The 16,042-nt window shown below is 44.5% G+C and overlaps 1 protein-coding gene across 2 annotated transcripts; it reads left to right on the forward strand.

The window, feature by feature from the left end:
* The first annotated feature begins 2,060 nt into the window (after positions 1–2,060).
* LOC118221616 (malate dehydrogenase, cytoplasmic-like) lies at positions 2,061–14,711 on the forward strand. Of its 2 annotated transcripts, none has more exons than XM_035406843.1 (9): positions 2,061–2,293; positions 6,929–7,027; positions 7,424–7,520; positions 9,303–9,478; positions 11,654–11,776; positions 12,277–12,453; positions 13,128–13,241; positions 13,754–13,843; positions 14,261–14,711. In XM_035406843.1, exons 1-9 carry the CDS (start codon positions 2,240–2,242, stop codon positions 14,381–14,383), a joined length of 1,053 nt encoding a protein of 350 aa, XP_035262734.1. In that variant the 5' UTR covers positions 2,061–2,239; the 3' UTR covers positions 14,384–14,711. The 2 variants fall into 2 exon arrangements, with proteins under 2 accessions (XP_035262734.1, XP_035262736.1); XM_035406845.1 differs by lacking the exon at positions 2,061–2,293 and adding an exon at positions 6,085–6,240.
* The last annotated feature ends 1,331 nt before the right edge of the window (positions 14,712–16,042 follow it).

Here is a 16,042-nt window from a genome sequence, read left to right on the forward strand (position 1 = left end):
GCACTTATGCAAATAGCCTCTCGCCCAATGCACACTGGGATAGGCTCCAGCACCCTCCCGTGACCCTGCAGGTATAGATAATGGATTGATGGACTTCTACAAATAAGTGTCCGATGTTAAGTGTCTGAGACACAGCTTGGGATAAATGAGGCTCTACTGGCGTCCTCTACTGGTGCCTATTAACGGAACCCTCCCACAAGCCAACCGCTGCTCACCTCACGTCAGCACAGCACCCTCTATGAATGAACCGATGTTTACAACGCTCAAGTGGCGGCACCTGCTGGCCATACGTGGAAGTGCACATTTTCACACCCTTGTCCTTGGCAATCACCTCTGTATCTGAGAATAGCTTGAAGAGCGCTAGGTGTGAACACATCAGCGGCATGGAGTGAAAACAGCCAGATGGAGTCAAAAAGATGTTATAAAAAGTGAATCTGATGTACAACCTGGCCTCTGACAGGCAATACAGAATAAGAATCTTACCCATGGAGTGAAGTTGGCAATTTCAGTATGAAAACTGACTTTTGGACAGTAATTACAAGCATTGTATTATTTGCCATAATTTCCTAGCATATCTACATGTAGGTCAAAAATAGCATGCCCTACATGTTTTCACAATTAATATACCTCATGTGCACAAATGAAGACGTCATGTATGTGCATATTATACATAATCCAAGTGTGTATCAACACAAATCAATGCCTGGTCACCAACACCACATGGACATTACAAAACCACACCATTAAAAGGTTCACACTTTTTTTTTTTTTAGCATATTTAATAAATGGATTGAGAGGCCTGGAGTTCAGGTCCCAGCTCTAAATCTTAAACTCGTTACAAACGCACGTTCAAAAATGCTGCGTGCCACACATCAGAAACGCATAACTGAATGTGCACAGAGTGCACACAAACGCAGTGTTCCACACGTCTGTGGGCACCACACAACACTGGGAGCCAGGAGCTGGTGGCAAAACAAACAGTTCCAGTTTGAGGGAACATCGTAATATCATCGGCGAGAAAACTCAATTCAAACTCCTTCATCTTCACGGAGTGTAATTTACCTCAGCAAAAGAAACAAATTATGGTAATGCACACAGTCCCCCCCCCCCCCCCCCAGACCACCTAGCACTGGCAACTGTTTTGGCAATGCAGGATGTTTAAAGAGGTGCAGTAACCGGTATTAAAAAGAAACATTGTAGTTTATATTCTTTCACCAAGCTATGGTATATTTAATACAATGTCTAATTCATTATTATTATTGATTTATTTTTTCAGTAAGAAACTATTTTGATGTTCATTTCACACATTTTCCATAGATATGATTGTAGAATCACCAGTGATGGAGTTTCAAGTAGGGAAAGTAGATAAATGGCTTGTGTTTGATATGCCAGCATTATCTTTATATAGTACATTTTACTTTATGTAATTTCATTACATAAATTTCATTTCATTACAGCAAGAACATTGGGTTACATTAAATAATGTTATATTCTTGCTAATGCGTGCAGCAAAAAATATTTATACTATACTAAAATATTTCACGATAATGGGGAGAGGTTACGAGTAACTTACATTCTATTTATAACTGGCTGGCCATTTTCAGTAGCACGTCGTCATTATTCACTTGATCATTTATCTGTACGTTTTAAAAGAACTGAACCCAAACATCAGAGTAAACAACATAATGTAATATGTAGCCTATGTAGTTTCAGGGCTGTATGTCTGTTGTTTTCCATCTCCACGCTCACCCATGTCAGAGTTCAAAAGTTGACAGGTACATTATACTCATTACAACGACTTTCGTTCGAACGTGGTCCGCGCGCATCAGAGTCACGGGGGACTGGCTAATGAAACGCCCGTATCTTTTAACCTGACTGCAGTCTCTCGCTGCGAAGCTAAATATCAGTGACGTCACCCTCAAAGCCGCAACTGCAATACTGTTTCAGCATAGATCACTGTCAGAAAAGGGGCAAAAGATTACAGGCAGCACCTCTATTTCGGTCTCCTGAAGCTCATTAATGGACTTAGTCTGCTGTTTGAGCGTGGGGGACGATATAGTGTGAGTGAGTGAGTGAGCGTCCGTCACTGAAGAGCGGTGCTGGCATCGCTTTCTGGTGCAAACCTATTCACAATCGCACCGGTCGCAGCTCTCGCGCTCTCCTTTGACTTTGATCCAGCTGGTCGGTGATTGGGGAAGACGGACGGACATACGCGAGGGACAAGGGAAGAGGACTCGAGATGTTGACGCTACTGACAGCGATGTATCTGGTGGTGAGGGCGGTGTCGTCGCAGGTAAGACGCGTCTCCTTGATAATATCAACATCTACAGGGGTCTTGCGAGGACACATAGATCCGCACTGGAACACTAAATATGTTGCTCCCACTCCCACGCCCACACTTCCCCCACCCTCAAGAAAACAGACTTCTAAAAACCGTAGTGTGTAGCGCAAAATTGGCATAATCCCGCAGCCAATGTTATTTTAAAGATAATAAAATAAAATAAAAATGGCATTTCGCCGTTTGTCCGTTTATCTTCCTGGGCATATTTCTAAGGGTATTGCCATCGGTATTAATCATTAACGATGATATGTATGCTGAAGTAGTTGCCCTGGAGAAAAAGCCGCGTGAAGCTTCAGTTATTTCTCTCTATCTGTCTCTTGCTGGCACACCAGGTTTAAGAAAAGCAGGGGGGGTGGGCAATGCAGAGCAGCACCATGGAGAGCTCCAGTCACAGATATCCCAGTGCCTTTGAACCTTAAATACCTTAAATCTGGCCCCCAGGTACCATTACTGGAGACACCCAAGTGTGAACTGGGACAAACTAGAGTGCGTTTCCGTACAATCCAATGCTGTGGTAGATGCAAATGTACCCCTCCCTGTGTGGTTCAGTCATCTGTGCTACCATCCTGCGCCCCCCACCCCCAAGTTAAATAACTTGTTCTCGACACATTCAATAATAAGTACATTTTACATGGGGGGAAAAAACATGAAGCAATACCAAGTAACTGTATTCGACCAATGTGACAAATATGCTTGCACTGAAATGCTTAAATTATTAACTAATTGTGATCTTGTTACGAGTGGGAGTGCACTGCACACGGCTGTGCCTAATGCTAATTATAACTCTGCATGTGCATGCAGGAAACAGGGTGCAAAAAAACCCTTGGGAGCTTCCAGCACCAGGGAGTGACCTCCCAGGATATGCACAGTAAACTGCTAAAATGTCAGTTCAACTCTAGCTGAGCTTATATGAGTCCAGTATGGATCCCATGGACTCAGTGAGAATGGAATGCACTCCATCGGAGTTTATTTAACACAGAACATTTTACTGTGTGTGTGTGTGTGTGTGTGTGTGTAGGTGTGTGGGTGTATGTGCGTGTGTGTGTGTGGTGTGCGTACGTGCTTTCGTGTGTGTATATGAGTGTAGGTATGGGTGTGTGTTTGTGTGCGCGTGTGTAGGTGTGTGTGAGTGTGTTTTTGTGTGTGTGAGTGTGTAGGTGTGTGTGTGTGTATGTGCGCATGTGTAGGTGTGTGTGAGTGTGTGTGTGTGTGTGTGTGTGTGTGTGTGTGTGAGTGTGTAGGTGTGTGTGTGTATGTGCGCATGTGTAGGTGTGTGTGAGTGTGTATGTTCATTCAGACTCATAGGCTTCCAGACAGATGCGGTATCAGATGATCAGATGCACTTAGAGGCATGCACACTCTGAAATGCCATCACCACGAACACGGTGACTAACACTTATATGCCAAAGGACGCTCGCCTTCCCGGTCCGGGAATATATTTTTAGCCAAGTCTGGCAATATTTCTTCATATTAATTCAGGTGAATGCACCTATGTTGTATTTCATTCTGAGCCTCTCTGGATTAAGTGCGTTTGCTGAATGAATGCAGTGTAAATATAATGAGAACCAAGCACACCACACAGGTGGGATACAGGCATGTAAACAACTGAGCAGGTGCACAGGTATATACGAGAACTTAAAGGAAGGGGATCGCCTGGATCTAAAAGGAGTACCATTTTGTGTAGCACTTTTCGTCCTCCCTCCGGGGACCCCAAAGCACTTTTCGGTGTTGATCCTGAGCTCCGCCTAGGCCGGAGCACACCCCACACACCGGCTCTGGCCATGAGACAGAGAGGGACTTATTTGTCAACTTGACACGTGAGGCTGAGTTTCAGTCTGCTGGACAGACTGAGTCCAGCAGACCAGGAAACAGGACAGAAAAGTCACTGCTGCGGAGCCATAAACTGCCAAAAAAATAATATATATATATTTTTCTAAAGACAACATCGTGTCAGGACTTCAAATGGACAGCCTCCCCGTGAAAATCACAGCCCCTCCTGCCTCCTAGCATCCCCAGCATAGCCACGGGGCATTTGTTCTGAACTTGGCCCAAAAAGAGAAGAACGTCCACCAGCACATACTGCTGCAGTAACCTGGTTTTTCAAAGGAGGTCTCTAACACTATCCAAGCCCAGTTCCATTTGGCCCTGACCAGCTAGCAGAAGGCTAAGGCCGCACTGTCGCAAGTAGGGAGAAAGGTGATAATAACTGTAGGGGCCCAAAGCTTAAGGGGGGGGGGGGGGTAAAAATTATTTAGCAATATGCTTTGCGCCCCCTAAGGCGCCCCATTGTGTTATTCTATCAGGGGGGCCCAGAATTCCTGGCTAATCCCCTGGGCTAAGGCATGGTGGCACAGCTGCAGCGGGTGTCTGTGGCGTGTACTCTTTATACAAAACCCCGACTGCACAGCGAGCACAAAAGTGTCCACCGATGGACGAATCAACTTTACTTCCCTTCGCTCAGGTGTGCATATACCTGTGCACATACTCACACCTGCGAGAATGTGTGAGTCCGGTGTGCCACTGACATTAATCGGATGTCCAGGCGACTCTCTGCAGCAGCAGGGCGACTCGCGACTCGCGACTCGCACCCCCCCCCCCCACCCCCCACCCCCCCCCCCCCCAGCCCGCCATCCGTGTGAACGGTTCTCACTCGTCCCTACTGTGGAGCTTCTCCACCCTGGCTCCCCAGTGGTGGAACGAATTCCCCGTCTGTGCTTACTGCGTGCACTGGAATTACTGTTGTCGATGGCTATGAATAACTGTTACATAATGAGTATTGTGCCTCATCGGACCTGTGTTTTGTAATTGACTTTCGCTTATTGTACTTCTTGTATGTGACTTTGCATAAAATGTAATGTAAAATGTAATGTAATGTAATATCAGGTAATTTCATTCAAACCAAAAGATGTACTCCTGTTCTGTTAACAAACAATTGGTTCAGTATTTGATAGAATTCCTTTTCGGTTGTACAGTGAGCCCTACAGAGGATAGAGGGCAAATAATGTCTAAGGGCTCTAAGCAAAACAATTTAAAACTCTTATCCGTCGTGAAATACGTGTCAACTTTAAAAGCCATCTCAGCACCATAATCTCGTCATCAAATAATTTCAATTGTTTAACATTAAACAAGTACGCTAATAATAAATAAACAATAATAAATAAATAATAAAGAATGAGTCGTACTGTGTTCGACTCATTCAGTAGCTATGGAAGACAACTATGCCACATTTACAAAAATAACCTTATTTCAATCGCTTCCGGGTTGGGCTGTTTCCGAACGTTAGTTACTGCAACAATCCATTGTTCGTTTATTATAGGATTCTACTAACGTTAACTTTCAGATTACACGCCCATTTTAACACGGTTTGTTTTTTCATAAACTATTGCAGCTGTGCGAATTAACTGGAATCACAGTAATGTGCGGTTGCATTACGTGTAAAATACATTAGATTTGATACATTTCTATGAAAGAGTTTGCATAAGCGGCGCCATTAAAATCTTAATTTTTTCATAAAAACTCAACGCATTTAACGCTGATTGATTAAAATAGTCTGTGCGGGCATGTCAGCCAATCAGAGGTCTAAGCGCCGAGTGGCGGTATGGAAAAACATATTCGTAGCTTTTTTAAATATTTACCAAAATAGGAAGTGGGTGGGTCTACAGAGAGGCGAGTGGGTTCACAATGTAGCAGTGCATCGTGGGTATTGTGTTTCTGTACATCAGATACTGTTGTTCCTAGTTCAAACTGCCTTACAATTTAACTACATTTCCCAGCCTAGTACTGGAATTATTTGCCTTCGCCCCTATGACCATATCTGTACAAGAATAAAGGTGACCCTCCAGTTAACTTGAATGCGAAGTGGGAGAGCCGTTGTACCAGATCGAGAATAATACAAGATGGTGAGCGATTACGTTATACATTCATTTGTTCTTTCTTGCATTTTTTTGCGTTTATATGGTACATCGCACCATTTCGAATTTTTTTTAAATTATGCGTAGCTCAACGTTCCATTCTAGCGAACTAGATAACCAGCATCAGATCGGTCTTGCAAGCTAACTAACTGAACGGTAGACTAGTGTAAATGATCGAACTAGTAGATCATAATTTGCTAGTTACTCTGGCGAACGTTTGCTTGCTAATTACATCACGCTATGCATAATATATACGATGGTCTGAATAACCTCTGCGTGATAAAAGCGCTCTATTCATTCTGTCATCATTCAATAAAAATATGAATTACTGTGCTTAATGAGAACAGGATTTTCGTGCGATTACAGCACGGCTAGTGTCGGCGGCAAGATAATTTGTGTCATGCTGAGAATTAATGGTCACATAGGCCCAGCCAGCAAGAGATCAATAATACAATCCATGGTGCAGCTCCAATTCCACCAGCTCCGTGTTTGAACATGGCTAATATGTATGCTTTGGCAAGCCACGTAGCTCGGTACAGCTAGTTGCTTTATTGTTGTCCAATTTTATATTTAGCAAGATCTGTCTATCTGTATTTCTGATGTCGTTCTTTTGTAAAATATAGAAGGAAAGCTATTCTTTGTGTTAGTGCTGATGTAAGTTCCGTCTATTTTTCAGTCTGACCCAATTAAAGTTCTCGTGACCGGGGCCGCCGGACAGATTGCCTATTCTCTTCTGTACAGCATTGCTAAGGGGGATGTCTTCGGCAAAGATCAGGTAAAAAAAATGTGCCCGTCCTTGTTATGTCATTTCCTCGGCTGCCGCAGATGCAACATGCGTTTGGACGTTTTCCAAGTTCACCCTTTTCGCCGTCAGTTCCCACTGCAATTTAAGGCCATCGCTGTTAAGCTTTTGATATCAGTGCATTCGCGCAGTTTATGTTTACGTAAGAAGTAATGTGACGTTGACGAAATCAGCCCTGTGCTGGACAAACAAGCAACTGTCTAGTATTGTCATATTGCATCATTGACACACACATCCACGCACGCACGAGCATGTGTTTAATTTAAACGTGGATGATTTGTAGGCCCACACGGCCTGGTGTAAAGCACCACCTTAATTATGTGCTATTTGTGAGACTTTTCACACTACGCGTTTTTATGCCCCACGTAGCCTATCATCCTCGTTCTGCTTGACATACCGCCCATGCTGCCGGTCCTGGATGGTGTTGTCATGGAGCTGCAGGACTGTGCTCTCCCACTTCTGAGGGGTAAGTGCATCTCGGCCCGACAGGAACTCAGATGGCGCAAACTTTGCTCACTGAACCGGAAACAGCTGTAAAATGAATTTAACGTGGCCCGGTTCAAGCTAGAGTGACTTAGCATCATTGTTGTTTTTTTTTTTTAATTATCTTTCAATACCGTATTCTTTTTTTACACACATTTTTAACCGCCGTTTTTTTTTTCGATGTGTCTCCGTCCGTATTACGAGTGTAATGTTTGAGGCCTGTGCTTTTACGGCCTGGTATATATTTCTAACAATAGCGCTGCCGTTGCTTCTCTGCCCACACTGAATAATTCCACATCACTCCCTATCTTGCGCCAGTGCTGGGTGGAGAGGTGTGTCTAAGTGGAGCTCTCTGATTGGACGACTAAACCAAAGCTCCGCCAATCGTGGCTGCACTGGTCTGAACAAAGCAGTGTGCCGGAAAGGAACGGTGCCTCTTGAATGGCTGAACCTTGACTGAAGTTCACCCTGATAAAGGGGTCTATCACCTTTGATGACCAGTATGAATATTATCTGCAAATCAGTCATCTAAGCAGTATTTCAGAGGAAAAAAATGCAGTGTTATTTGTGAGTTTCTAAAATATATATGACTTTTTATGGTTAACATTGACTGACCTTTTTAGACCTTGACTTGAACTCTGTAGCTGTTCAAAGTCAAGCATCTTCAGGCTGACCTGCTATGCCTGTACTTACTGATTATATTTAGCTATTTATCAATGTGCTTTTCAAGATTAAAACTGCAATGCAGAGGGGCACAAATCTTAAATAGGGACATCAGTGAGGTTAGAAATTTGTCTCATTTCATACAATAATGACCATTCAGTTCATCTTTGGCAGTGGGTTGAGCAGCTATAGTAACTTGGATATAACTTACGGAAAACACTTAACGCCTCCATCTTTGCGAACATAGCGAAAGCCTTCTTTATCAGCAGCATGACCTTGAAAAGTGTGGTAGCGCTGTAGCGTGGACAGAGGGAGTGAAGCGTAAATCAGGAGTGTTGCTTAAGAGGGCTTTTATTTTGGAGAAATAGAGGTCCCTGCTGACCCTCACCACAACATTATTTGCCACAGAAATAATAAGAGAATGACACATTTAGCTCTGAGGTTATTTGTACGTCATCTGAGCGTGTCACACTTTGCTTCTCAGTTTTTTTATTGTTTTTTTTAAAGTGTGCACCCCAAGCAAGTAACCTTGCACTCAGCCAGCTAAAACCAACTAATCCAAATAGCCAGTGGTGGAATCGGTGTGACAAATAAAATCAGAAAAGGAAATGAATTGAGTACAGTCTCTCAGATAAGGGGAGGGCGGTGAATTACTTCCAGCAACCTTGAACTTATAGAAAGATTTCTAAAACGTGTGTTTACTAATGGCAGTGCTGTTTTGTTGGCATTAATAAGAGTTCTGGCTAGCTATATCACCGGAGAAAAAAAAAAAGATTTTTTTCGATTTTCAATCCACTACTGTGTCTAAAAATAAAACACTGAGCACTTTTGTGGAACCATGAACATTTATTCAGAATTCTACTTTTGAATCAGGGAGTGAAAAATGAATGACTTCTTTTAAAAAAAAAAAAAAAAAATTATTTTTAATTTTTTGCAAGCACTGCTATTCATGGAATCTCTTGGTGCCTTGCACCTGAGTTAACTGGTTAACTGAGATTTTGTTGTTGACACAATATTCCATAACGTCATGTTCCTTAACGTAACTTCATTGAATCGGAAAGGGCTTTTTTAAAAAATGCATCTCCCTCTGCTCATCCTGAAGAGGTCATTCCAACGGACAAGGTGGAGGTGGGGTTCAAGAACCTGGACGCCGCCATCCTGGTGGGCTCCATGCCCAGGAAGGAGGGCATGGAGAGGAAGGACCTGCTCAAGGCCAACGTGGCCATCTTCAAGACCCAGGGCGAGGCCCTGGACAAGTACGCCAAGAAGACCGTCAAGGTGACTTGCGCTGAGTTTTTGAGGAGCCTGAGAGAGAGTTCCCTGGGATAGCCCTACAGGAGGCTCAGTGCAAACAGGATGTGATCACAATGACCCTGTCTCTAACTTAACAAACATTTTATTTTGTCTTTGTGGTGCACCTTTTAATTTTTTATTTATTTTTTCTAATTGAAGTGAAAGGCTTTAAGCATTAGAGTGTGCATCAAATACTCTGTCTTCTTTTTTTTTTGTTCTATTTTTTTTGGTTCTTCTTCTTCTGAGAAGAGGGCATGGGCGGCACAGTGATGCTGTGCTTAGCACTGTCGCGTCACAAGTAGCAGGCACTGGGTTCGAGTCCCGGGTGGCCTGGATCCTCCCTGCTTTCAAATTTTCATGCCCCCCAATCCCCCCCCCCCCCCCCCCCCCCGTGCTCGTGTGGGTTTCCCTTGGGGTGCTCCGGTTTCCTCCCACAGCCAAAAACATGTAGCCCAGGGACTACAGATGAAAATTTGCCTTCCTGGCTAACTGGCACATTTACCGAAATGTGATTAATGTGCGTTTTCCCTGTCAAATAAGCTAGGAAAATTTAACAAAAAAATCATTTCCTGCTGAGCTCTATCGGCATGTAGAATGCTTGATTGAAACAGCTCATAAAAAATATATTATTAATAGGCCTGATATGGGCTGCTGGGTGGTTAGTCCTGTTAAAACACCGTTCTTAGTGCAGTCTGGCTTTGAATCTGGACCATGGTGATGGTGGCCAGCAGCTCTGCAGAATCTAGTGTTGCCCAGTGAAAGAAGGGTCTCAGTTGGCCAGGATGACCGCGCCTGATCTTGTACCAGCCAACCCCATTGGTCAGTTGGAAGACACCTAACTGACCAATGGGTGCCCCCCAGCCTGCCCGTGAAGCCACACATGAAGTGTCTACCTCTGTGCGAGAGCCTGACTTGAAAACTGCAGTGCGGTGAGAAAAGTCAGAGCCAAAGCATAGAAGAATGGCTGCTATTTGCGTGATGCACGCTTGTAGGTGAGAGTTCATAAAGCCTTTTGACCACATTCTGGGTCCAAACTGATTATGTTGCAATGTAGGTTTAGCCAGCGTAGGTTTTGCCAAACATTCAAATTTCTGGAGTGTGTGAGCGAGTGAGAATCATCGGTCTTGGTGGATTAAACTTGGGAAGCCGAAACATTTTTCTGCGCATGTGTTTTAAATTATGCAAGTTGAACTGAGGCCGTGCAATTTTGGTTGCAGAAATTTGGCAACTTCCACTTTTTTTTTTTTTAAACACAGATCCCTAAAGCAGATGTGTTCCGTACAGATTGTTCCTTCTGGGCTCTGTTGAAAGAAACCCTTGCTTAACTGTGTTCTCTGTCCTTTTATCCTGCCATTTTAACATAGAGCCAGCGAAATTCTAATATGTTTTTTATGATGATATATTATATATAGATGTCCAGTTAACAAGAAAGCTTCAGAAGCTTCGACTGTGTTAACAAGCATGCTTTACCACTCAATTCTGAGGTTGCAGCACTATTAGCTGTTAACAAATCTGTCCAGGCCTGACTAGCTAGCCCCCTGCTGGTCTTGTTTGTTAGTAATTATTCCTCTGCTTTCACAAACGCGTTTAATTTTTTCCTTAATGCGATGGCGACTTGCTGCCTATATGTCTATTATGGGGTCTGTACATCCATATTCCCACAGCACAGATTCCCGCTGTGCTGTCCCTGCTAATGATGTCATAGGGTCGGGGTGAATGAAAGGAATCCGCTCATTAGATACGTGCTGAATATGTCAGCATATTCAATGGCAGAACGGCTCATTTCTCTATCATAGGAGCTAGACGAGATCACTGAGAACAGAGGAGCTTCACACAGTAGAGTCACGTTGGCAGTTATTCAAGAATTAATTATATAGCAGCCCTGGTGATTCCTTCTTTTCATTTCTATTTTTAACGAGAATTCTGGCTTAGTTCTACATTCTGTTCTTCTGTTTTAAGATTTTTTTTTTTTTTTTGCTGTTCTCAACATTTGGAAGGCGGTTTCTTTGCTTTTTAGCATGCTTTCCCCGCTTTGGCTGTGAGCACACAGCTTTCATAAAAATGCGTGTTATGGACTACACTTGTTTTATCGGGACAGTTGTGTGGTCTGGAATTTGGGTTTTGTCAGGACTTGACCTCACATAACTCTGGCTCTTCCAGGTCCTGGTTGTGGGAAACCCAGCTAACACCAACTGCTTGATCGCCTCCAAGTCCGCCCCCTCCATTCCCAAGGAGAACTTCTCCTGCCTGACCCGTCTGGACCACAACAGGGCCTGCTCACAGGTGCGTGGTCCCCGCCCCCAACCCCGAGTCCCATCGGACTGACGGTCACTGTGGAGAAATCCACGGGAAATAGTCAAAAAATATGAAACGTGTTCATCTCGATTAGCTAGCAAGAGTATCGTCGCCCTCTAGTGGCCAACCAGTGTTTTCTAAATTGGTACTATAGCAATCTGCTAGCAGGTTGTCGAGAATCATACTGAGAATCAGTGCTCTCGCTCAAGCATTATGTGAAGTGTCTTCCTCTGACCCTTGTCTCTGATTGGCTACGATTTGAAAAGAAATGGCAGGTGACATGACAAAGTTTTTGAACTAGTGTGCGTGCTCATCTGGGCCCTCCTCAGTTGATAGCAGAGGATTCAGAGATGAACGTAGTTCTTGAATACGATTGTGCATTTCCTAACTCGGGGGGGGGGAAAACAGGAAAAAGTCGTAGGTGAAAGGTCACTGCTTAGAGTAGCCTAGCATGACCTCTGCTGCTGCTGCTGTCCTCCTGACCCCAGGTGGCCATGCGCTGCGGCGTCGCCTCCAACAACGTCAAGAACGTGATCATCTGGGGGAACCACTCCTCCACGCAGTACCCCGACGTGCACCACGCCAAGGTGTCCCAGCACGGGAAGGAAGTGGCCGCCTACGACGCCGTGAAGGACGACGGCTGGCTCAAAGGAAGCTTCATTTCTGTAAGTGGTACCCGCTTTGTGCCCGCTTTGTGCCCGCCTTGCGTGGGATAAGGATACTTGCTCTGGTGTGGGCTCTGCCAAACTAACAGCCATTTTGTGTTATTGTCTATAGGGTGAATCAGATTTTTAAAATTAACTGTGACCTGGGCCTTGCAAACCACTGCACAGGGACACAGCAGAGATAATGTGCAGGTGGGGAGGGGGTGAAATACTCATCCCCCCTTGTTTGGAGTTAACGATTGACTGGCTCTTATCTTTGTGAGCTGCGCTTATTGCAAGACTGGCTTTTCACCTCCCCTGACTTTTACACACAAACAGGAAGTACCTCTCTGACTCTGTTTTGGATCTTCTGTGAGATCTGGTTGAGCACGCCTGTGTGAGCTCACCTGGGAGAGCTTACCTGTATTTGTTTATCTGTGTGTACCTGTGTGAGCTTACCTGAGTGAGCACACCTGTATGAGTGTATCTGTGTGAGCTTACCTGAGTGAGCACACCTGTATGTGTGTATCTGGGTGATCTTAACTGTGTGTGTACCTGTGTAAGTGTACATGCACGAGTGTACCTATAGGAGCGAGCATGTATGAGTGTATCTGGGTGAGCTTACCTGAGTGAGCGCACCTGTATGAGTGAGCCTGTATCTGATTGGCTCTGTCTCCCTCTCTCTCCTCGCTCAGACAGTGCAGCAGCGCGGTGCGGCGGTCATCAAAGCCAGGAAGCTGTCCAGCGCCATGTCTGCCGCCAAGGCCATCTGTGACCACATGAAGGACATCTGGAACGGCACCTCCGAGGTGAGCTGGGTGGGGTGAGCAGAGTGTGCAGGGTGAGAAGGGTGAGCAGAGTGTGCAGGGTGAGAAGAGTGAGCTGGGTGTGCAGGGTGAGAAGGGTGAGCAGAGTGTGCAGGGTGAGAAGAGTGAGCTGGGTGTGCAGGGTGAGAAGGGTGAGCAGAGTGTGCAGGGTGAGAAGAGTGAGCTGGGTGTGCAGGGTCAGCAGGATGGTGTGTGCTGGGGTGAGCAGAGTGAGCTGGGTGGGGTGAGCAGAGTGTGCAGAGTGAGAAGGGTGAGCAGGGTGAGCTGGGTGTGCAGGGGTGAGCAGGGTGTACTGGGTGACAGGGTGGTGTCTTTAGGCCATTATGACCCAGATAACTGGGGCCCCTTCCAGAGGTGCTATGTGACATGGTCCAGACTAGGGAGCTGCCTCTTATCCCTCCACGTGTCCATAGCTCTTCACTGGACTGATCCTGCGGGCAGGGGGGTAGGAGCGCACTGCGCCCTGACTTAACCCTTTCCTCTCTCCCTCGCAGGGCGAGTTCATCTCCATGGGCGTGTACTCCAGCGGGAACTCCTACGGCGTGCCCGATGACCTCATCTACTCGTTCCCCGTGGTGATTAAGGTAGGAAGCACGCGACGGCAGCGCACGCTCGGGGACCAATCGGTGCCGGCCGTCGGCCACGCAACGCGCCCAAAGATAGCACCGTAAAACACTGGTTAATTTACCGTTACATTTTTACTGTTTAATTTACCAGGGTTCGGGGTTGATTTGACCCTGAATGTGGTAAAGTTACAGCTGGTCGTCTGTTCGGTTTTAAAGGGTCGGTTTATTAAAGGTGGTTTTGTTATTTTTTTACATTATAATTTAACTGTGTTAAACTTAGTTACATTATGTGAATTTAACCGAGGCTCCTATCTGGAGGAACTGAAACAACGTAAACATCCTCTCATTTTTGGCCTGATTTCATTCCATGGGGAATGGGGAGGGGGGGGCATGTAGGGTCATACGAACCTAAAATGGCTCCTTCTTCCCGCTCAGAACAAGTCCTGGAAGATCGTGGACGGGCTCCCGATCAACGAGTTCTCCCGCGGCAAGATGGACGCCACCGCAGCGGAGCTGGTGGAGGAGCGGGACACCGCCCTCACCTTCCTGGGGGTGTGACTGGCGACCCCGCCCCCAACGCGGCGGGATTCAGCCCCCCGAAACCCTCCCTCCTCCCGTCTATAAAAACACACCCCCCACCAGCACCACCACCACCACCACCCCACCAGCACCGTGTGTGTGTGTGTGCGTGTGTTCCATTTTGTCAAGCTTTTAAAAGTAACGACTAGAAAATAAATAAATAAAACCGCGGCTCCCGCTAGGCTGTGTCGGAAGACACTGGGGAATGCTGTGTGGTAGGTAGGCTAACGATGCACTTAGTCATCCAACCGTTGTAATGGTTACATGTTGAGATCCACAATAAAACAAAGAAAACGATGTCGACTAATTCTGTGAAATGTGGCTTTTTTTTTTTTTTTTTTTGAATTTAGATGGGATTAAAGTTTTGTAGAAAGAGTCAGCGAAGTCTCTGTTGAAAATGGAATATGACCCTAAAAAGTTTCTATATTGTCACCCCCCCCCATGCACAGACATACACACACTATGCTTGTTTTAAAGGAATGTCTGTTTTCACAATTCAATAACCTAGTCTGCTGTTTTTTTACCTTTGACCTGCAAAGTGTATCTGCGGCTTTGCGTAAATGGCCTTGGCTTTGATTAGTTTTCTTATCGCTGTCTTCATGTTAAAATAGTGCAAATAAATAAGGCCCCACTCTGTTGAGTGGACTATGAAAAGTTAAATATTAAATATTACCTTACTATCAAAGACTTGCAAAGACTGGCAAACAACGCTTCCATGGGATTCAGGTAAGTCAACTGCTGAACACAAGGGGGCAGCATTTACTTTTTTGGTCCACTATCACACACTTAACTGACATGATTCTGCAAAAACCTGCAATGGCTGAAGTTGTTCACATGAGGAGGAACAGGAGTTTGTGTTGTTTATTATAACTAACTCATAGATTAACGTGTTAATCAATGTGGGTTCATGGGCTTAATATATAGGTTATATATACTTTCAGTCATATATTGGCCAATGCAATGCAGATAATTATTTACAACTAAAAATTTATAAAAATTGATAAATAAATTATGTATTGGACCAGCTTCTGAAGGCATTAATTTGTTTATAGATTAATGTACTTTCATCTTACTAAATAAATAAATCAATAACCCCATTAAGACTGAAATCTCTTACAATGGGGACCTGACAGAAAACCAAATTTACAAAGTTAACTATCAAAATTACAGTATCATACAGGGGCTATACTTTTGTATGAACAGGAATTAGCAGCAGGGATTAAAACCAGGGGAGTACTTCTGCTACAGTGTCTTAAAGTGTGCATTTATGCTGTTCCATGAATAAATGCATATTATTTAATGGCTATAAACTACTTACCACGACTGAGTCAATCATGTTTTTTAAGCATTGTGACACACAGAACAAAGAGCAGAGTGAGGGACCTGATAAGGATTTCCTCTCATGAACATGGATAGATGTTCAAATGAATGCTCTCTGGCCGTGGCAGTTTATATATATATATATATATATATATAATATAGAATATGGTTTCCATGCTGAGTAAGAAAACGAATCTATTCGGAGCTATTCGGAGAAAACAATGAACAATGTGAATTTTGATTTGATTTAATTTGCACTCATCATATAAAAATTACAAAATAGAACAAATACACTTACTTAAAACAATACAAGGAGGA

This window comes from Anguilla anguilla, chromosome 2 (genome assembly GCF_013347855.1).
Source record: "Anguilla anguilla isolate fAngAng1 chromosome 2, fAngAng1.pri, whole genome shotgun sequence".
In the NCBI taxonomy this organism is placed as follows: domain Eukaryota; kingdom Metazoa; phylum Chordata; class Actinopteri; order Anguilliformes; family Anguillidae; genus Anguilla; species Anguilla anguilla.

Excerpts from the sequence above, each read along its gene's own strand:
- LOC118221616 (XM_035406843.1), top strand. The coding sequence starts at position 2,240 with ATGTTGACGCTACTGACAGCGATGTATCTGGTGGTGAGGGCGGTGTCG. Across the intron at positions 2,294-6,928 it reads TGAGGGCGGTGTCGTCGCAG|TCTGACCCAATTAAAGTTCT; the intron begins GTAAGACGCGTC and ends TCTATTTTTCAG. Across the intron at positions 12,454-13,127 it reads TCAAAGGAAGCTTCATTTCT|ACAGTGCAGCAGCGCGGTGC; the intron begins GTAAGTGGTACC and ends CTCCTCGCTCAG.